Raw genomic sequence first — 23,212 nt, forward strand, 5'->3', positions numbered from 1 at the left:
TTGGTGACATACAATTGAATTCTTCTTGAACTCTCTGTGCTATCTGGGTTGTCTTTATATATTCTCAAAGTTTATCTACTAAAAAACCCAGTGAACACAGTAATATAGTATCAGTATAACAGCAATGTAACCGAATATAACAGGTTACGTTACTCTGAAATTACACGTAGCTTACATGTAAGTTACAATTTCCGACTCAGCAATATAACATGTTATATAACATGTTATTTAACCGTCACGTAACAGTTACAGTAACTGTAATGTGCCAAATATTATAGCTGTTATTTTACGGCAATATAACAGTAGCTATGAATGTAATGGTGCGGTTATATTGAGGCGGTGAGCGCGTTACAAAAATTAAATAAAAGTCTAATATACTTGTTCACAATTCCTGTTTATTATTATTATAGTTCACAATTTTCGTTTATTATTATAAAATGGTTCACAATTTTTGTTTATTATAGTAAAATTATTATAGTAAAATTTCATACGCCAAACAAAAGTAATTATAGCCCGCTTTTTATATTCTATAATTATAGCCCAACATTAGATTAATTATTTAAATCTCGGTTTATACCCAATTTTACCAACGTAGATTAATTTTAATCTCGGTTCAACTTACTCTTCGTGTTTTTCTAATTGTAAAAATTAGAAAAAATAAAGAGCAAGTTAATCAAATGTCACTATATAGAGAGAAATTTTGATAGGAATATTTTCTTAATGCCCGTTTTTACCAATACGACTTAAGAAGATAATTTCTAGTGACATTCGATTAACTTGCTCTTCATCTTCTTCTAATTCTTACAATTAGAAAAAATGAAGAGCAAGTTAAACCAAAATTAAAGTTAATCTACGTTGGTGAAATCAGGCATAAACAATGTTATAACAAAACGTAAAAATTTATAACATTGAAAACATTTTTTGCATTTTCTGCAAATTCCTTCTATTATTGACTAGAATATTAATAAAGCGATTATGTGTATGACTAATAAAATCAGTAACAAAACGTAAAAATTTAAAACATGCGTATTAATAATTTCTTGCATTTTCTGCAAATGTCACTTATTGACTAGATTAAAAGAACCCGTCTTGCCACCGTTGTCTTACTTTCTTCTTTCAGCTTTTTTCTTTTCTTTTTCTTCTGTTCGAAGTCGTCGTTGTTTGGCGAACCGGAACCATTCTGCGACGATCTCTTCAAATTCAATTTCTTTAATGGTAGGGTATGTATTTAAAATAGCATCTGTAAACAAAGTTAATATAATTAATAATGTAAAAATGTATAAAACATCTAAAAACTCAATAATAAATCACAGTAAATTTAGATTCATTAGGGTTAACAAGACTAACTTTCAACGGTGAGGTTATTGTGATATAACAGACAATTTGACGAGGAGAACTAATTATTTTGCATTCAGTTTCATTATATTTTTTTACATTCAGATAATAAAACGACAGTGACTTAATTTACACCGATCATTTAATACGCGTAACAATTAAGTAAGTCAGTATAATTATTTGGGTTCTTATAGCTTAAGGCTTATTACACCTATTATAGATCCGGCCTTAACAAAAAGCAACTAGGGGTCTATTTTGTATCGGCTACCGACAACTATCGTTGCACAAGTTTTTTACCATATAAAATATCTGTACAATGGCACCGATAGTTGTCGGTAGGCGGTACAAAATTGACCCCCATGTTTGTAACAGCCTCAGTATGCTATCACACAGCTCTTATGTTTGCCGTTACAAGTGAAAAATGTTAAAAATTAGACTCAAAATATAATTTTCGTGAGGGTATGTTCATTACATTTCTGTAACAAAAACTTGAAGAAATTCGACGAATTAACGTTTTCAAAATTAAATTTCTGGCAAAAATTAAAATTCTCCTCAATATTAGGTATCATGAAACAAAATGGCTATAAAATTTTTGAACCCTTTCGAATAGCATTGTAAAAAAAACCATCAAGAGAATTATATAAAAAAAGATTTCTTTTTCGAATCAATATCAGCAACGCTGACTATTGCCTGTTCCTAACTATTATAATTATTATATAGATCATTGGACTGTCAGCATCAAGAGCATTATTGTAAACCTTTCTGCCAAAAACTGGACAATAGGAAAAGAGAAACCCTATTTCCAAACAACGTTAAGCATTTTCTGGTTTAGAAGTTATTACTCACCTTGCATTATTTTGATGATATATAGTCCGTCAATGCAAAAGTTTTCCTTCCGTCCTTTCCATGAACACAACTCTGCGCAGGAATTTGTGAAGACCTTTGTGCAAATTCTTTGGATATCCTCACGCGCTGTGCGACCTCCAATTTTCCGTACAAACGTATTCTAAATAGAAATATTTATATTATATTTGCAATAGTTTGAACAGTTTCATCTTTCTTCGTGAAATATTCAAAGAATTAACTTACAAATTGTTTTTTCACTTCCGAATTTTCATGGAGTGTTTTATCGAAGGCTTCAATTTCAGCAATTGATTTAAATGGTAAAATAGATGTTACACGGTCGATATTTTTTGAAAGCACAGGTCTTCCGCGTTCCATTTTCTGAAGCAGCTCATGTAATTGTACTTGAATTGACGCGAGCATCCGGATAATTATTTGTGAATATTCTACATTAAAAATAAAAACAAAAAATATTTAAATGTTCCTTGTAAATGTTTCACGTCTAATAGATCAATTTAGTTTTACCTTCTAGACTACGGCCCTTCGGTTCCATGCCATCAAAGGCCTTTCTGGCAAGCATCACAATTTCAAAATCATTTTTTCTCTTGCGGGTTGCTGACAAACTCGCAACCGGAGTTGTCATGTATGAGTAATCAACATCTGCTTCCTTGTCTATGTCGCATTGGTCTTCTATAATACAACACAAGATATCGTTACTCAATTTTTTATAACAATGTAAACAATATAATTTTATGCAATTTTTTCAATATAACATTTTGCTTCTTCATAGATAAAATTTTGTTTTTGGTTTTAATTTTTTTTGGTTTTTTACTGCCAATCTATTCAGTCCTTTAACGTCTAAAAAAGACAGTGTAACACATTTTAAGTATGTCTGTACGTGTTAGTCTTTGTATTTTTCCAGTCAAAATGTAAAATCTCAAAAGTTTAAAAATAAAATTAAATTCAAATGCTGTGTGTATGTACATATAAAAGAAAAAGAAGATAAAAAAAAGAAAGGAAGGTATAAAAAAATAAAAAATATATATATACGGCGAAAGCAACACGCGACGGGGGACTTCGGCCCGCGTACGTACGGCGAAAGCAACACGCGACGGGGGACTTTGGCCCGCGTACAAACGGCGAAAGCAACACGCGACGGGGGACTTTGGCCCGCGTACGTACGGCGAAAGCAACACGCGACGGGGGACTTTGGCCCGCGTACGAACGGCGAAAGCAACACGCGACTGTGGACTTTGGCCCGCGTACGCACGGCGAAAGCAACACGCGACGGAGGACTTTGCCGTCGGAGATAACGAAACGGAACCCACCCGACTCTTCTTTGAGCGTACGCGCAATGTAATCGAAACGAAGATTAAACGAGATACCGCAATTTGTGCGTGGAAACGTAACGACGTAAGGGAAAAGTCTAAATGTAAATATAAACGTGCATAACGGTGAATGCGAACAAGGCGCGCGTGCAAATATGTGTATGTGTATATATATATAGTTTAGTATATGTAAGTTTGTGTATAAGTAATACGTATATGAGTATTTTTGCCGCTGGAGGTATTGACTGCCATTAGGGCCGGAGGTATCGACGACGTACGTGCGCGAGACCGGAGATAACGACGGCGCTCGAGTGTGGCCGGAGGGATATCGACGACGGACGCGAGTGAGACCGGCGGGAACGCCGACGGGTTGAATGTCGCCGGAGGCGTCGGGAGTAATCGAAATGATACTTAAACAAAATAGGTCAATGTCTTTTTGCATATATATTTTGTATATGTAAGTATACGCTTATCAGATAAGTATATTACACAAAATTTTCAGTTTTTATTGGAAATAAGTATTTAGAGATAAGTGGATACTTTGTGTTGTGATTTATTTTTAGTTATTATATTAAAAGAGAGAGAAGAAAAAATACTCTATTTGAACCGAAATTAGAAGAATAGAAAAAGAAAAATGAGTGAAGGAACGAGTATGGAAAGAGGAAGAGAGAAGGAGGAGGAGGAGAGAAAGAAAAAGAGAGAGAGAGAGAGAGAGAGAGAGAGAGGAAGAGAGTGAGAGGGAAAGAGGGAGAAAGGGAAATAACATTGTGTAGTAATATCTCTACATAACATAGGTACATATGTCATGTATGTACATATATATGCATTTGTGTGTATTTTCTCTCTCTCTCTCTCTCTCTCTCTCTCTCTCTCTCTCTCTCTTTGTGTAAGTAATTCTTTCTCTGAATATTATATAATGTAATTAGAATCACAGGTCGGAAATAACTGTGTAGCCAACAGATTATATTTACTCGAAGGTACCAAATATAACCTAGTTTAAAAAAAAAAGACTAAAGTGAATGGTTTATTCTTTTGCAATGTATTGAAATAGGTAAGAAGCATGAAATCTTGTCTGAAGCAATACAGACTATGTCACCCAGTTGGCCTACCGATGACATGGTCACAGGCTGCAATGTCGGTGTTATGTTTATATGGATGTCCAAGCATCATTTGTACGTCTTTGGCCGGTATTCATAGTCGGATCTTATATTTAAAATCATCTTAAGTACTATCTTAAGATACCATCAGCCAATCACACAGTCGTAATAGCATCTTAAGACATTGCTTGAGACAATCTTTAAATAAGATTTGACTATGAATACCAGCCTCATTAGTCTATTTAGTAATTCATGCACTCTATGCAAGCCAGATAAGGCACAGGAATATACCGATAAGGCTTTTAGTCAAATCGAAAAACTAAGAGGTAAGTATTTAAATACTTTGTTGTTTCCGAAACAATTAATTATAATTAATAAAATTCTCTCCATACGTTCATAAAGATCACATAAAAAGATTTGTTATTTGTAGCTAAATTATAATTATACGTTTATAATTGTGTTTATTGTTCTTCTACAGTTATCGATAATAAATCTATTTTGTCCGTGTTTCACTTAAAGCTCTTGAAACATACATTCATTTGTCAGCTTGTAATAAGGGAAACAAAAGCGTGGCTCTTATTGTGAATGTGGTCTATGATGATCTTTAAGTAACATAGGTTACACATACAAAATTAACAAACTTGAGAAATTTCCGTAAGAGCCACACGTTTATTTCTCATTACAAGCCGGCACATGATTATATGTTCCAAGAGCATTAATTAAAATATAGACAAAATATGTTTATTATCAATAACTGTAAAAGAAAAATCAATTATAAATGTACCATTACAATTTAACTACAATCTTAATTGTAAAATAGCTATAAATATAATGCTACATTAAATTGATGCAAAGAAAATGAAAAGTAAAATATAATACTAGGAGGATGACATGTCGCTCCATATTTGAAAAGTCAACTTATAGTTATTTTGAAATCTTTTATCTCATGTATGCCTTGATTCACAAAAAAACAAGTTAAAGAATAAAAATAAATAAAAATTTTTTATGTGATCTTTGTAAATGTATGAAAAGAATTGTATTAATTAGAATAAATTGTTTCGGGAACAAAGTATTTAAGTACTTTTTAATTTTCGATTTGGTTGATAAAAACCTTATCTGTATATTTCTGTGCCTTATCCAGCTCGCATAGAATACATGACAATTACTAAATAGACGGACGTAGAGGTAATCTTTGGCATCCATCTCCAATATTACAGCTTGTGGCCACGTCATCGGTAAGCTAGCTAGGTGACACTAGCCTGTATAATATGTTGTAATAATTTGAGACAAGATTTCACATATTCACCTATTTCAAAATCTAAAAAAAGATGGTTGTACGATATATTTAAGAACCACACAGTTGCAATACAATGTTTTTTAAAACAAAAATATAACATCTGTAACTATTCCCCTACCTGGCCTGCCATAAGATAATGGCATACTTGAAAAACTAGCAAGTACATCTTCAAATAATCCTTTTGATATTATTTTGATTTTATGAATTACCCTGCCAATTCTCCATATGATAGTTCATCACTCAATTTAAAAGGGGATGAACCTCCGTGAATTCTTATCAACAGCAACACACTGTAAATTCCGAGCTTTGATATTTTACTCGTCCACTCTTTTCTTTTTCTATTCGTCTTCCGGTTCAAATCAAGTGTTTCTTCCTCTCTTTAATAACTAAAAATAAAACATAACACAAAGTATTACTCTTATCTCAGAATATTTATTCCATACAAAAAATAAAAATTTTGTGCAACTTATCTGATTATACAACGCAGTGTTATACTAATCTCTTCAAATTAGGCTCAGCCGTATTTCCCTCCACGATGAAATCCACGATGTAATATGCAAATTATGCATATAAAACTAAAATCACAACTAACCTCGCACACGTCAACACGTCTCTAACCTCGAACTGTCACTCGATCGACACGCGGCGGCGCGGACTCGATGAACTCGATCACCAATCACGATACATAGGGTGCGTTCCGTTTCATGCGCATGGTGCATCGTTCATCCTTGTTTGTCAAACGTTTAAACGAGGATGCAAGATTACAAATCCCCACCATTCGTCCTAGGCGCCGGGCGACGACGACGACGATAATAAAAATAATGGTGACCACTACGACGTTTCTTAAACCAAATTTACTCTTGAGCGAAAAATTCTAATCGCGATATCTCCGCTCGTAAGTCATGTAGCGGAAAAATAAAAACCCTTTTATCATATAAATCGGATGTAAGCTATCCATTAAGCTTATTTAGAAATCAATCAATTCAGTCGTTATTGAGATCCGATAATTACGGTCTTCTCGCAAACGACGTCTCGCGTAAAAGAAGCACGATGGGGCCACGCTGCGCGTACACTTGTCGCGAGGCACTACCGTGCCTCTTGATATGTGTGAATATCTACCCACGGATAAATTTTCACATGTAAATTTTCGCCGCCGGTGGTAACGACCGCGTTTGAGATCGGAGGAGACGACCGCGATTGAAACTGAAGGTAACGACCGCGTTTGAGATCGGAGGTAATTACGGCGCGCTAGTGGGATCGTAGATAGGCAACGACGACGGCGAGCCGGATAGCGTCGTCGGAGATGACGAAAAAAAGCGAGATGAGAATTAAACGTAATAGCGCAATTTTATATATATGTATATATATATATTTATATTTATTTGTACGCGTATGTACATATAGGTATATGTACATTTTTGCATCCGGAAGGAACGACCGCGAGCCTGACCGTAAGATCCGTCCGTGAACTCGGCCGGTGGTAACGACGACGACGAGCGAGACCGGAGGTGGTGACCGCGAACGCGGCCGGATGTACCGCCGGCGCTCGAACGAGGCCGGAGGTACCGACGACGTCTCGAGCGCCGCCGGAGGTATCGACGACGTCGAGCGAGACCGGAGGTGACGACCGCGGCCGCGGCCGAAGGTAACGACGACGTCGAGCGAGACCGGAGGTGGCGACCGCAAACGCGGCCGGAGGTACCGACGACGTCTCGAGCGCCGCCGGAGGTAACGACGGTGCTCGCCGCGCCCGAGCGGCTAAGTCCCTCGGGCGTCGAGATCTCGCCTGTTTCGCCCGTATACCGCCGTGCTATTCATCGTGCGTCGCCGACCGCCTGGCCGGCCGGTTAGGTATTATAAGAGGTGCGGTGCGCTCGGTGCGAACCGAGCGACACGAACGAGCGCGTCCTTCGCGTCTCGTGCGTTCCGTACGAGTCTCCCGAGGCTCGGAACGTTAAATGTGTACGCAACACACATTTTTCAAACACAGCATTGCCACGAGTCGGTGTCGCAAGACCGAATGGCTCTTATGTGGCGCGCACACGTAGTGTTGGCCGCGCGATCGTCCCGCGTTCTTAGACGAACGTGTCCGGACGCATCGTCGCGCTTACCGAACATCAACTCCACGGAGACTAGTGGCGGAATGTGAGCGGTCTCGCGCCGCTCTCTCTTCCCGCTTACTTGTACACCGTAGCGATATTATATTCAAACGCAAAGTTCCGAGATGACCGATGTGCATCGCGCACAGTCGATCTAACGTCGGGGCTGAACGGCGCTTTACACACGCCGTTCGTCTATGGGAGAATGAGAAGACTTGAAATGACACGAAATGAAATTGACAGAAGAAGTGTAACGACAGAAGAGAAAAAGGAGAGAGTGTCGCCGACCGGCTCGCAAGACGCCGGCGGCGGAGTAACGACTCCTCCGAGCAGCAGCGGCGAAGTTTTCGCTCGCTCGCTCGCTCGCCCGCTTCGTACGCTCGTTTCGATCTTCCGCGGGGCGCGCGGTCCACCGAGCGCGCGTTCTCGGAGTCGACGACGACGAGCTAGTGCCTCGCCGCTCTCGCAGCGCGCGCACGCACGTAATAGCTCCCTGGTTGCTCCTGACAGTAGTCATATGCTGTTGGATGATTTTGAAATGGATGATTTTCAGAGCTGGTGTGCAATTAATAAGCTTATAGTATCACTCAAGAGGACACAAGCCATGCTAATGAAAGGTAAGTTTAACAAGGAAAGAATGCAACGTATACAGATCTATGAACAAAGTATGAAGTTCACTAATAATTATAGATACTTGAGATTTCACATTGAGTCTAAATTAAATTTTGTCATACATGTTCGAAATATGCGTGAAAAGATGGTTAAGTATGTTATGGCATTGAGAAGGTACACGAGACAGAACTGGGGAATTGGCAGGACCACTCTAAAAATGTTGTATAGGACTGTCTGCCTGCCTATAATGACATATGGTTCTCTATAGTTTGGTATGATAAGGTTGCCCATGGTGGAGTTAAAAGACACGTTTTTGCGGCGCAGCGGGCTTTGCTGATTCCAATCAGTAGAGCGTGTAGAACGGTCTTCACAGTTGCGATGCAGGTGATGATGCCACTGGATCTGGAAATAGTTAGGGCTGGAATAAATAGAATGATCAGTAAAAATCACAATGTTAAATGGAGAAATTATGAGTATAACATGATTGCGGAGACTAGAAACAGAGACATGATAAAAACAAGTTCCGAGATGACCGATGTGCATCGCGCACAGTCGATCTAACGTCGGGGCTGAACGGCGCTTTACACACGCCGTTCGTCTATGGGAGAATGAGAAGACTTGAAATGACACGAAATGAAATTGACAGAAGAAGTGTAACGACAGAAGAGAAAAAGGAGAGAGTGTCGCCGACCGGCTCGCAAGACGCCGGCGGCGGAGTAACGACTCCTCCGAGCAGCAGCGGCGAAGTTTTCGCTCGCTCGCTCGCTCGCCCGCTTCGTACGCTCGTTTCGATCTTCCGCGGGGCGCGCGGTCCACCGAGCGCGCGTTCTCGGAGTCGACGACGACGAGCTAGTGCCTCGCCGCTCTCGCAGCGCGCGCACGCACGTAATAGCTCCCTGGTTGCTCCTGACAGTAGTCATATGCTGTTGGATGATTTTGAAATGGATGATTTTCAGAGCTGGTGTGCAATTAATAAGCTTATAGTATCACTCAAGAGGACACAAGCCATGCTAATGAAAGGTAAGTTTAACAAGGAAAGAATGCAACGTATACAGATCTATGAACAAAGTATGAAGTTCACTAATAATTATAGATACTTGAGATTTCACATTGAGTCTAAATTAAATTTTGTCATACATGTTCGAAATATGCGTGAAAAGATGGTTAAGTATGTTATGGCATTGAGAAGGTACACGAGACAGAACTGGGGAATTGGCAGGACCACTCTAAAAATGTTGTATAGGACTGTCTGCCTGCCTATAATGACATATGGTTCTCTATAGTTTGGTATGATAAGGTTGCCCATGGTGGAGTTAAAAGACACGTTTTTGCGGCGCAGCGGGCTTTGCTGATTCCAATCAGTAGAGCGTGTAGAACGGTCTTCACAGTTGCGATGCAGGTGATGATGCCACTGGATCTGGAAATAGTTAGGGCTGGAATAAATAGAAAGATCAGTAAAAATCACAATGTTAAATGGAGAAATTATGAGTATAACATGATTGCGGAGACTAGAAACAGAGACATGATAAAAAATGAGATCAAGCGTGTGGAAGAAAAAGTGCGCATGGAGTGGCAGGATCGATGGGAGAAGGGGCAACATGGGGGGCGAGATACATTTAAGTTTATCAAGAGTGTTGTTGGTTTTGATGCAGCACGTGGGTGGTTTAATCCCTCCAGGCTGTGCACATACGTGTTGACCGGTTATGGATCGTTAAATTCTTCTCTCTATTTGCTAGAGGGGCTAGTGAAACAGACATATGGCCTGCATGTAACGCTGAGGTAGAAACGGTTGACCATATTCTCTTTGTGTGTGCTAAGTACGCTGGGTTCTCAAAATTACAGGTTCTCAAAATTAGAAACCTGTAGAAATGACTGGATTAAGCTGATAGAAAGTAAACAGGAGCTTGATCAGCTAGAAGAATACGTATCGTGCGTTTTCAACAGTGCGACAGACAGAAATATATCAGGCCAATATCCGGAAATTTGAATTTGGATTAAGGATTGCAAGCTAGTAGTAGACGGATCCACCTCCACGTGGCAGGGATGGAAACATCGGAAGTATCCGATGGCTAAGTGACCAAAAAAAAAGGAAGGGAAAAGTGAAAAAAAAAACAACAACAACAAACAACAAAAGAGAAAAGCATATACACACGGAATAATAAAAATTAATAGTCAAATTAAAAATATATAAACAAGTACAAACAGGGAACATTGTAATTAATAACAAAAGTTTGTACAAATGAATAAAATACAACTAACAATGGAACAAATAATATAACCAGATACAATAGTAAATTAGATAATAACTATAAATTATCAGGATTAATTTAAAAACAAAGAAAGCAAGAAAAAAAGGAGGAAAGACAAAATAATTTAATAATAAAAATTATTAACAATATTAACAGAGCTTTCTTTTGGTTTTCGAGCAAATATATAGAACTAAAAGAAAAAGAAGATAAGAAAAAGAAAGGAAGGTATAAAAAAATAAAAAAAATATATATACGGCGAAAGCAACACGCGACGGGGGACTTCGGCCCGCGTACGTACGGCGAAAGCAACACGCGACGGGGGACTTTGGCCCGCGTACGAACGGCGAAAGCAACACGCGACTGTGGACTTTGGCCCGCGTACGCACGGCGAAAGCAACACGCGACGGAGGACTTTGCCGTCGGAGATAACGAAACGGAACCAACCCGACTCTTCTTTGAGCGTACGCGCAATGTAATCGAAACGAAGATTAAACGAGATACCGCAATTTGTGCGTGGAAACGTAACGACGTAAGGGAAAAGTCTAAATGTAAATATAAACGTGCATAACGGTGAATGCGAACAAGGCGCGCGTGCAAATATGTGTATGTGTATATATATATAGTTTAGTATATGTAAGTTTGTGTATAAGTAATACGTATATGAGTATTTTTGCCGCTGGAGGTATTGACTGCCATTAGGGCCGGAGGTATCGACGACGTACGTGCGCGAGACCGGAGGTAACGACGGCGCTCGAGTGTGGCCGGAGGGATATCGACGACGGACGCGAGTGAGACCGGCGGGAACGCCGACGGGTTGAATGTCGCCGGAGGCGTCGGGAGTAATCGAAATGATACTTGAACAAAATAGGTCAATGTCTTTTTGCATATATATTTTGTATATGTAAGTATACGCTTATCAGATAAGTATATTACACAAAATTTTCAGTTTTTATTGGAAATAAGTATTTAGAGATAAGTGGATACTTTGTGTTGTGATTTATTTTTAGTTATTATATTAAAAGAGAGAGAAGAAAAAATACTCTATTTGAACCGAAATTAGAAGAATAGAAAAAGAAAAATGAGTGAAGGAACGAGTATGGAAAGAGGAAGAGAGAAGGTGGAGGAGGAGAGAAAGAAAAAGAGAGAGAGAGAGAGAGAGAGAGAGAGAGAGGAAGAGAGTGAGAGGGAAAGAGGGAGAAAGGGAAATAACATTGTGTAGTAATATCTCTACATAACATAGGTACATATGTCATGTATGTACATATATATGCATTTGTGTGTATTTTCTCTCTCTCTCTCTCTCTCTCTCTCTCTCTTTGTGTAAGTAATTCTTTCTCTGAATATTATATAATGTAATTAGAATCACAGGTCGGAAATAACTGTATAGCCAACAGATTATATTTACTCGAAGGTACCAAATATAACCTAGTTAAAAAAAAAAGACTAAAGTGAATGGTTTATTCTTTTGCAATGTATTGAAATAGGTAAGAAGCATGAAATCTTGTCTGAAGCAATACAGACTATGTCACCCAGTTGGCCTACCGATGACATGGTCACAGGCTGCAATGTCGGTGTTATGTTTATATGGATGTCCAAGGATCATTTGTACGTCTTTGGCCGGTATTCATAGTCGGATCTTATATTTAAAATCATCTTAAGTACTATCTTAAGATACCATCAGCCAATCACACAGTCGTAATAGCATCTTAAGACATTGCTTGAGACAATCTTTAAATAAGATTTGACTATGAATACCAGCCTCATTAGTCTATTTAGTAATTCATGCACTCTATGCAAGCCAGATAAGGCACAGGAATATACCGATAAGGCTTTTAGTCAAATCGAAAAACTAAGAGGTAAGTATTTAAATACTTTGTTGTTTCCGAAACAATTAATTATAATTAATAAAATTCTCTCCATACGTTCATAAAGATCACATAAAAAGATTTGTTATTTGTAGCTAAATTATAATTATACGTTTATAATTGTGTTTATTGTTCTTCTACAGTTATCGATAATAAATCTATTTTGTCCGTGTTTCACTTAAAGCTCTTGAAACATACATTCATTTGTCAGCTTGTAATAAGGGAAACAAAAGCGTGGCTCTTATTGTGAATGTGGTCTATGATGATCTTTAAGTAACATAGGTTACACATACAAAATTAACAAACTTGAGAAATTTCCGTAAGAGCCACACGTTTATTTCTCATTACAAGCCGGCACATGATTATATGTTCCAAGAGCATTAATTAAAATATAGACAAAATATGTTTATTATCAATAACTGTAAAAGAAAAATCAATTATAAATGTACCATTACAATTTAACTACAATCTTAATTGTAAAATAGCTATAAATATAATGCTACATTAAATTGATGCAAAGAAAATGAAAAGTAAAATATAATACTAGGAGGATGACATGTCGCTCCATATTTGAAAAGTCAACTTATAGTTATTTTGAAATCTTTCATCTCATGTATGCCTTGATTCACAAAAAAACAAGTTAAAGAATAAAAATAAATAAAAATTTTTTATGTGATCTTTGTAAATGTATGAAAAGAATTGTATTAATTAGAATAAATTGTTTCGGGAACAAAGTATTTAAGTACTTTTTAATTTTCGATTTGGTTGATAAAAACCTTATCTGTATATTTCTGTGCCTTATCCAGCTCGCATAGAATACATGACAATTACTAAATAGACGGACGTAGAGGTAATCTTTGGCATCCATCTCCAATATTACAGCTTGTGGCCACGTCATCGGTAAGCTAGCTAGGTGACACTAGCCTGTATAATATGTTGTAATAATTTGAGACAAGATTTCACATATTCACCTATTTCAAAATCTAAAAAAAGATGGTTGTACGATATATTTAAGAACCACACAGTTGCAATACAATGTTTTTTAAAACAAAAATATAACATCTGTAACTATTCCCCTACCTGGCCTGCCATAAGATAATGGCATACTTGAAAAACTAGCAAGTACATCTTCAAATAATCCTTTTGATATTATTTTGATTTTATGAATTACCCTGCCAATTCTCCATATGATAGTTCATCACTCAATTTAAAAGGGGATGAACCTCCGTGAATTCTTATCAACAGCAACACACTGTAAATTCCGAGCTTTGATATTTTACTCGTCCACTCTTTTCTTTTTCTATTCGTCTTCCGGTTCAAATCAAGTGTTTCTTCCTCTCTTTAATAACTAAAAATAAAACATAACACAAAGTATTACTCTTATCTCAGAATATTTATTCCATACAAAAAATAAAAATTTTGTGCAACTTATCTGATTATACAACGCAGTGTTATACTAATCTCTTCAAATTAGGCTCAGCCGTATTTCCCTCCACGATGAAATCCACGATGTAATATGCAAATTATGCATATAAAACTAAAATCACAACTAACCTCGCACACGTCAACACGTCTCTAACCTCGAACTGTCACTCGATCGACACGCGGCGGCGCGGACTCGATGAACTCGATCACCAATCACGATACATAGGGTGCGTTCCGTTTCATGCGCATGGTGCATCGTTCATCCTTGTTTGTCAAACGTTTAAACGAGGATGCAAGATTACAAATCCCCACCATTCGTCTTAGGCGCCGGGCGACGACGACGACGATAATAAAAATAATAGTGACCACTACGACGTTTCTTAAACCAAATTTACTCTTGAGCGAAAAATTCTAATCGCGATATCTCCGCTCGTAAGTCATGTAGCGGAAAAATAAAAACCCTTTTATCATATAAATCGGATGTAAGCTATCCATTAAGCTTATTTAGAAATCAATCAATTCAGTCGTTATTGAGATCCGATAATTACGGTCTTCTCGCAAACGACGTCTCGCGTAAAAGAAGCACGATGGGGCCACGCTGCGCGTACACTTGTCGCGAGGCACTACCGTGCCTCTTGATATGTGTGAATATCTACCCACGGATAAATTTTCACATGTAAATTTTCGCCGCCGGTGGTAACGACCGCGTTTGAGATCGGAGGAGACGACCGCGATTGAAACTGAAGGTAACGACCGCGTTTGAGATCGGAGGTAATTACGGCGCGCTAGTGGGATCGTAGATAGGCAACGACGACGGCGAGCCGGATAGCGTCGTCGGAGATGACGAAAAAAAGCGAGATGAGAATTAAACGTAATAGCGCAATTTTATATATATGTATATATATATATTTATATTTATTTGTACGCGTATGTACATATAGGTATATGTACATTTTTGCATCCGGAAGGAACGACCGCGAGCCTGACCGTAAGATCCGTCCGTGAACTCGGCCGGTGGTAACGACGACGACGAGCGAGACCGGAGGTGGTGACCGCGAACGCGGCCGGATGTACCGCCGGCGCTCGAACGAGGCCGGAGGTACCGACGACGTCTCGAGCGCCGCCGGAGGTATCGACGACGTCGAGCGAGACCGGAGGTGACGACCGCGGCCGCGGCCAGAGGTAACGACGACGTCGAGCGAGACCGGAGGTGGTGACTGCGAACGCGGCCGGATGTACCGCCGGCGCTCGAACGAGGCCGGAGGTACCGACGACGTCTCGAGCGCCGTCGGAGGTATCGACAACGTCGAGCGAGACCGGAGGTGACGACCGCGGCCGCGGCCGAAGGTAACGACGACGTCGAGCGAGACCGGAGGTGGCGACCGCAAACGCGGCCGGAGGTACCGACGACGTCTCGAGCGCCGCCGGAGGTAACGACGGTGCTCGCCGCGCCCGAGCGGCTAAGTCCCTCGGGCGTCGAGATCTCGCCTGTTTCGCCCGTATACCGCCGTGCTATTCATCGTGCGTCGCCGACCGCCTGGCCGGCCGGTTAGGTATTATAAGAGGTGCGGTGCGCTCGGTGCGAACCGAGCGACACGAACGAGCGCGTCCTTCGCGTCTCGTGCGTTCCGTACGAGTCTCCCGAGGCTCGGAACGTTAAATGTGTACGCAACACACATTTTTCAAACACAGCATTGCCACGAGTCGGTGTCGCAAGACCGAATGGCTCTTATGTGGCGCGCACACGTAGTGTTGGCCGCGCGATCGTCCCGCGTTCTTAGACGAACGTGTCCGGACGCATCGTCGCGCTTACCGAACATCAACTCCACGGAGACTAGTGGCGGAATGTGAGCGGTCTCGCGCCGCTCTCTCTTCCCGCTTACTTGTACACCGTAGCGATATTATATTCAAACGCAAAGTTCCGAGATGACCGATGTGCATCGCGCACAGTCGATCTAACGTCGGGGCTGAACGGCGCTTTACACACGCCGTTCGTCTATGGGAGAATGAGAAGACTTGAAATGACACGAAATGAAATTGACAGAAGAAGTGTAACGACAGAAGAGAAAAAGGAGAGAGTGTCGCCGACCGGCTCGCAAGACGCCGGCGGCGGAGTAACGACTCCTCCGAGCAGCAGCGGCGAAGTTTTCGCTCGCTCGCTCGCTCGCCCGCTTCGTACGCTCGTTTCGATCTTCCGCGGGGCGCGCGGTCCACCGAGCGCGCGTTCTCGGAGTCGACGACGACGAGCTAGTGCCTCGCCGCTCTCGCAGCGCGCGCACGCACGTAATAGCTCCCTGGTTGCTCCTGACAGTAGTCATATGCTGTTGGATGATTTTGAAATGGATGATTTTCAGAGCTGGTGTGCAATTAATAAGCTTATAGTATCACTCAAGAGGACACAAGCCATGCTAATGAAAGGTAAGTTTAACAAGGAAAGAATGCAACGTATACAGATCTATGAACAAAGTATGAAGTTCACTAATAATTATAGATACTTGAGATTTCACATTGAGTCTAAATTAAATTTTGTCATACATGTTCGAAATATGCGTGAAAAGATGGTTAAGTATGTTATGGCATTGAGAAGGTACACGAGACAGAACTGGGGAATTGGCAGGACCACTCTAAAAATGTTGTATAGGACTGTCTGCCTGCCTATAATGACATATGGTTCTCTATAGTTTGGTATGATAAGGTTGCCCATGGTGGAGTTAAGAGACACGTTTTTGCGGCGCAGCGGGCTTTGCTGATTCCAATCAGTAGAGCGTGTAGAACGGTCTTCACAGTTGCGATGCAGGTGATGATGCCACTGGATCTGGAAATAGTTAGGGCTGGAATAAATAGAATGATCAGTAAAAATCACAATGTTAAATGGAGAAATTATGAGTATAACATGATTGCGGAGACTAGAAACAGAGACATGATAAAAACAAGTTCCGAGATGACCGATGTGCATCGCGCACAGTCGATCTAACGTCGGGGCTGAACGGCGCTTTACACACGCCGTTCGTCTATGGGAGAATGAGAAGACTTGAAATGACACGAAATGAAATTGACAGAAGAAGTGTAACGACAGAAGAGAAAAAGGAGAGAGTGTCGCCGACCGGCTCGCAAGACGCCGGCGGCGGAGTAACGACTCCTCCGAGCAGCAGCGGCGAAGTTTTCGCTCGCTCGCTCGCTCGCCCGCTTCGTACGCTCGTTTCGATCTTCCGCGGGGCGCGCGGTCCACCGAGCGCGCGTTCTCGGAGTCGACGACGACGAGCTAGTGCCTCGCCGCTCTCGCAGCGCGCGCACGCACGTAATAGCTCCCTGGTTGCTCCTGACAGTAGTCATATGCTGTTGGATGATTTTGAAATGGATGATTTTCAGAGCTGGTGTGCAATTAATAAGCTTATAGTATCACTCAAGAGGACACAAGCCATGCTAATGAAAGGTAAGTTTAACAAGGAAAGAATGCAACGTATACAGATCTATGAACAAAGTATGAAGTTCACTAATAATTATAGATACTTGAGATTTCACATTGAGTCTAAATTAAATTTTGTCATACATGTTCGAAATATGCGTGAAAAGATGGTTAAGTATGTTATGGCATTGAGAAGGTACACGAGACAGAACTGGGGAATTGGCAGGACCACTCTAAAAATGTTGTATAGGACTGTCTGCCTGCCTATAATGACATATGGTTCTCTATAGTTTGGTATGATAAGGTTGCCCATGGTGGAGTTAAAAGACACGTTTTTGCGGCGCAGCGGGCTTTGCTGATTCCAATCAGTAGAGCGTGTAGAACGGTCTTCACAGTTGCGATGCAGGTGATGATGCCACTGGATCTGGAAATAGTTAGGGCTGGAATAAATAGAAAGATCAGTAAAAATCACAATGTTAAATGGAGAAATTATGAGTATAACATGATTGCGGAGACTAGAAACAGAGACATGATAAAAAATGAGATCAAGCGTGTGGAAGAAAAAGTGCGCATGGAGTGGCAGGATCGATGGGAGAAGGGGCAACATGGGGGGCGAGATACATTTAAGTTTATCAAGAGTGTTGTTGGTTTTGATGCAGCACGTGGGTGGTTTAATCCCTCCAGGCTGTGCACATACGTGTTGACCGGTTATGGATCGTTAAATTCTTCTCTCTATTTGCTAGAGGGGCTAGTGAAACAGACATATGGCCTGCATGTAACGCTGAGGTAGAAACGGTTGACCATATTCTCTTTGTGTGTGCTAAGTACGCTGGGTTCTCAAAATTACAGGTTCTCAAAATTAGAAACCTGTAGAAATGACTGGATTAAGCTGATAGAAAGTAAACAGGAGCTTGATCAGCTAGAAGAATACGTATCGTGCGTTTTCAACAGTGCGACAGACAGAAATATATCAGGCCAATATCCGGAAATTTGAATTTGGATTAAGGATTGCAAGCTAGTAGTAGACGGATCCACCTCCACGTGGCAGGGATGGAAACATCGGAAGTATCCGATGGCTAAGTGACCAAAAAAAAGGAAGGGAAAAGTGAAAAAAAAAAACAACAACAACAAACAACAAAAGAGAAAAGCATATACACACGGAATAATAAAAATTAATAGTCAAATTAAAAATATATAAAAAAGTACAAACAGGGAACATTGTAATTAATAACAAAAGTTTGTACAAATGAATAAAATACAACTAACAATGGAACAAATAATATAACCAGATACAATAGTAAATTAGATAATAACTATAAATTATCAGGATTAATTTAAAAACAAAGAAAGAAAGAAAAAAAGGAGGAAAGACAAAAAAATTTAATAATAAAAATTATTAACAATATTAACAGAGCTTTCTTTTGGTTTTCGAGCAAATATATAGAACTAAAAGAAAAAGAAGATAAGAAAAAGAAAGGAAGGTATAAAAAAATAAAAAAAAATATATACGGCGAAAGCAACACGCGACGGGGGACTTCGGCCCGCGTACGTACGGCGAAAGCAACACGCGACGGGGGACTTTGGCCCGCGTACGAACGGCGAAAGCAACACGCGACTGTGGACTTTGGCCCGCGTACGCACGGCGAAAGCAACACGCGACGGAGGACTTTGCCGTCGGAGATAACGAAACCGAACCAACCCGACTCTTCTTTGAGCGTACGCGCAATGTAATCGAAACGAAGATTAAACGAGATACCGCAATTTGTGCGTGGAAACGTAACGACGTAAGGGAAAAGTCTAAATGTAAATATAAACGTGCATAACGGTGAATGCGAACAAGGCGCGCGTGCAAATATGTGTATGTGTATATATATATAGTTTAGTATATGTAAGTTTGTGTATAAGTAATACGTATATGAGTATTTTTGCCGCTGGAGGTATTGACTGCCATTAGGGCCGGAGGTATCGACGACGTACGTGCGCGAGACCGGAGGTAACGACGGCGCTCGAGTGTGGCCGGAGGGATATCGACGACGGACGCGAGTGAGACCGGCGGGAACGCCGACGGGTTGAATGTCGCCGGAGGCGTCGGGAGTAATCGAAATGATACTTAAACAAAATAGGTCAATGTCTTTTTGCATATATATTTTGTATATGTAAGTATACGCTTATCAGATAAGTATATTACACAAAATTTTCAGTTTTTATTGGAAATAAGTATTTAGAGATAAGTGGATACTTTGTGTTGTGATTTATTTTTAGTTATTATATTAAAAGAGAGAGAAGAAAAAATACTCTATTTGAACCGAAATTAGAAGAATAGAAAAAGAAAAATGAGTGAAGGAACGAGTATGGAAAGAGGAAGAGAGAAGGAGGAGGAGGAGAGAAAGAAAAAGAGAGAGAGAGAGAGAGAGAGAGAGAGAGGAAGAGAGTGAGAGGGAAAGAGGGAGAAAGGGAAATAACATTGTGTAGTAATATCTCTACATAACATAGGTACATATGTCATGTATGTACATATATATGCATTTGTGTGTATTTTCTCTCTCTCTCTCTCTCTCTCTCTCTCTCTCTCTCTCTCTCTCTTTGTGTAAGTAATTCTTTCTCTGAATATTATATAATGTAATTAGAATCACAGGTCGGAAATAACTGTATAGCCAACAGATTATATTTACTCGAAGGTACCAAATATAACCTAGTTAAAAAAAAAAAGACTAAAGTGAATGGTTTATTCTTTTGCAATGTATTGAAATAGGTAAGAAGCATGAAATCTTGTCTGAAGCAATACAGACTATGTCACCCAGTTGGCCTACCGATGACATGGTCACAGGCTGCAATGTCGGTGTTATGTTTATATGGATGTCCAAGGATCATTTGTACGTCTTTGGCCGGTATTCATAGTCGGATCTTATATTTAAAATCATCTTAAGTACTATCTTAAGATACCATCAGCCAATCACACAGTCGTAATAGCATCTTAAGACATTGCTTGAGACAATCTTTAAATAAGATTTGACTATGAATACCAGCCTCATTAGTCTATTTAGTAATTCATGCACTCTATGCAAGCCAGATAAGGCACAGGAATATACCGATAAGGCTTTTAGTCAAATCGAAAAACTAAGAGGTAAGTATTTAAATACTTTGTTGTTTCCGAAACAATTAATTATAATTAATAAAATTCTCTCCATACGTTCATAAAGATCACATAAAAAGATTTGTTATTTGTAGCTAAATTATAATTATACGTTTATAATTGTGTTTATTGTTCTTCTACAGTTATCGATAATAAATCTATTTTGTCCGTGTTTCACTTAAAGCTCTTGAAACATACATTCATTTGTCAGCTTGTAATAAGGGAAACAAAAGCGTGGCTCTTATTGTGAATGTGGTCTATGATGATCTTTAAGTAACATAGGTTACACATACAAAATTAACAAACTTGAGAAATTTCCGTAAGAGCCACACGTTTATTTCTCATTACAAGCCGGCACATGATTATATGTTCCAAGAGCATTAATTAAAATATAGACAAAATATGTTTATTATCAATAACTGTAAAAGAAAAATCAATTATAAATGTACCATTACAATTTAACTACAATCTTAATTGTAAAATAGCTATAAATATAATGCTACATTAAATTGATGCAAAGAAAATGAAAAGTAAAATATAATACTAGGAGGATGACATGTCGCTCCATATTTGAAAAGTCAACTTATAGTTATTTTGAAATCTTTCATCTCATGTATGCCTTGATTCACAAAAAAACAAGTTAAAGAATAAAAATAAATAAAAATTTTTTATGTGATCTTTGTAAATGTATGAAAAGAATTGTATTAATTAGAATAAATTGTTTCGGGAACAAAGTATTTAAGTACTTTTTAATTTTCGATTTGGTTGATAAAAACCTTATCTGTATATTTCTGTGCCTTATCCAGCTCGCATAGAATACATGACAATTACTAAATAGACGGACGTAGAGGTAATCTTTGGCATCCATCTCCAATATTACAGCTTGTGGCCACGTCATCGGTAAGCTAGCTAGGTGACACTAGCCTGTATAATATGTTGTAATAATTTGAGACAAGATTTCACATATTCACCTATTTCAAAATCTAAAAAAAGATGGTTGTACGATATATTTAAGAACCACACAGTTGCAATACAATGTTTTTTAAAACAAAAATATAACATCTGTAACTATTCCCCTACCTGGCCTGCCATAAGATAATGGCATACTTGAAAAACTAGCAAGTACATCTTCAAATAATCCTTTTGATATTATTTTGATTTTATGAATTACCCTGCCAATTCTCCATATGATAGTTCATCACTCAATTTAAAAGGGGATGAACCTCCGTGAATTCTTATCAACAGCAACACACTGTAAATTCCGAGCTTTGATATTTTACTCGTCCACTCTTTTCTTTTTCTATTCGTCTTCCGGTTCAAATCAAGTGTTTCTTCCTCTCTTTAATAACTAAAAATAAAACATAACACAAAGTATTACTCTTATCTCAGAATATTTATTCCATACAAAAAATAAAAATTTTGTGCAACTTATCTGATTATACAACGCAGTGTTATACTAATCTCTTCAAATTAGGCTCAGCCGTATTTCCCTCCACGATGAAATCCACGATGTAATATGCAAATTATGCATATAAAACTAAAATCACAACTAACCTCGCACACGTCAACACGTCTCTAACCTCGAACTGTCACTCGATCGACACGCGGCGGCGCGGACTCGATGAACTCGATCACCAATCACGATACATAGGGTGCGTTCCGTTTCATGCGCATGGTGCATCGTTCATCCTTGTTTGTCAAACGTTTAAACGAGGATGCAAGATTACAAATCCCCACCATTCGTCCTAGGCGCCGGGCGACGACGACGACGATAATAAAAATAATAGTGACCACTACGACGTTTCTTAAACCAAATTTACTCTTGAGCGAAAAATTCTAATCGCGATATCTCCGCTCGTAAGTCATGTAGCGGAAAAATAAAAACCCTTTTATCATATAAATCGGATGTAAGCTATCCATTAAGCTTATTTAGAAATCAATCAATTCAGTCGTTATTGAGATCCGATAATTACGGTCTTCTCGCAAACGACGTCTCGCGTAAAAGAAGCACGATGGGGCCACGCTGCGCGTACACTTGTCGCGAGGCACTACCGTGCCTCTTGATATGTGTGAATATCTACCCACGGATAAATTTTCACATGTAAATTTTCGCCGCCGGTGGTAACGACCGCGTTTGAGATCGGAGGAGACGACCGCGATTGAAACTGAAGGTAACGACCGCGTTTGAGATCGGAGGTAATTACGGCGCGCTAGTGGGATCGTAGATAGGCAACGACGACGGCGAGCCGGATAGCGTCGTCGGAGATGACGAAAAAAAGCGAGATGAGAATTAAACGTAATAGCGCAATTTTATATATATGTATATATATATATTTATATTTATTTGTACGCGTATGTACATATAGGTATATGTACATTTTTGCATCCGGAAGGAACGACCGCGAGCCTGACCGTAAGATCCGTCCGTGAACTCGGCCGGTGGTAACGACGACGACGAGCGAGACCGGAGGTGGTGACCGCGAACGCGGCCGGATGTACCGCCGGCGCTCGAACGAGGCCGGA

General features: G+C 39.7%; 1 protein-coding gene across 2 annotated transcripts; it reads right to left on the minus strand.

The window, feature by feature from the left end:
• Positions 1-375: 375 nt before the first annotated feature.
• LOC105831680 lies at positions 376-7,494 on the minus strand. 2 transcript variants are annotated; one of them, XM_036288229.1, is made up of 5 exons: positions 6,493-7,494; positions 2,704-2,868; positions 2,425-2,624; positions 2,182-2,341; positions 376-1,240 (listed from the first exon to the last, which is right to left on the minus strand). In XM_036288229.1, exons 2-5 carry the CDS (start codon positions 2,819-2,821, stop codon positions 1,104-1,106), a joined length of 615 nt encoding a protein of 204 aa, XP_036144122.1. In that variant the 5' UTR covers positions 2,822-2,868; positions 6,493-7,494; the 3' UTR covers positions 376-1,103. The 2 variants fall into 2 exon arrangements, with proteins under 2 accessions (XP_036144122.1, XP_036144119.1); XM_036288226.1 differs by having other exon boundaries at positions 3,785-7,494.
• Positions 7,495-23,212: the final 15,718 nt, after the last annotated feature.

This window comes from Monomorium pharaonis, chromosome 1 (assembly GCF_013373865.1).
Source record: "Monomorium pharaonis isolate MP-MQ-018 chromosome 1, ASM1337386v2, whole genome shotgun sequence".
Taxonomy (NCBI): Eukaryota; Metazoa; Arthropoda; class Insecta; order Hymenoptera; family Formicidae; genus Monomorium; species Monomorium pharaonis.

Coding starts and splice junctions, on each gene's coding strand:
- LOC105831680 (XM_036288229.1), bottom strand. CDS start 2,821: ATGACAACTCCGGTTGCGAGTTTGTCAGCAACCCGCAAGAGAAAAAAT. Junction 2,342..2,424: donor CGGAAGTGAAAAAACAATTT/GTAAGTTAATTC, acceptor ATTTCTATTTAG/AATACGTTTGTACGGAAAAT. Junction 1,241..2,181: donor TATCATCAAAATAATGCAAG/GTGAGTAATAAC, acceptor CTTTGTTTACAG/ATGCTATTTTAAATACATAC.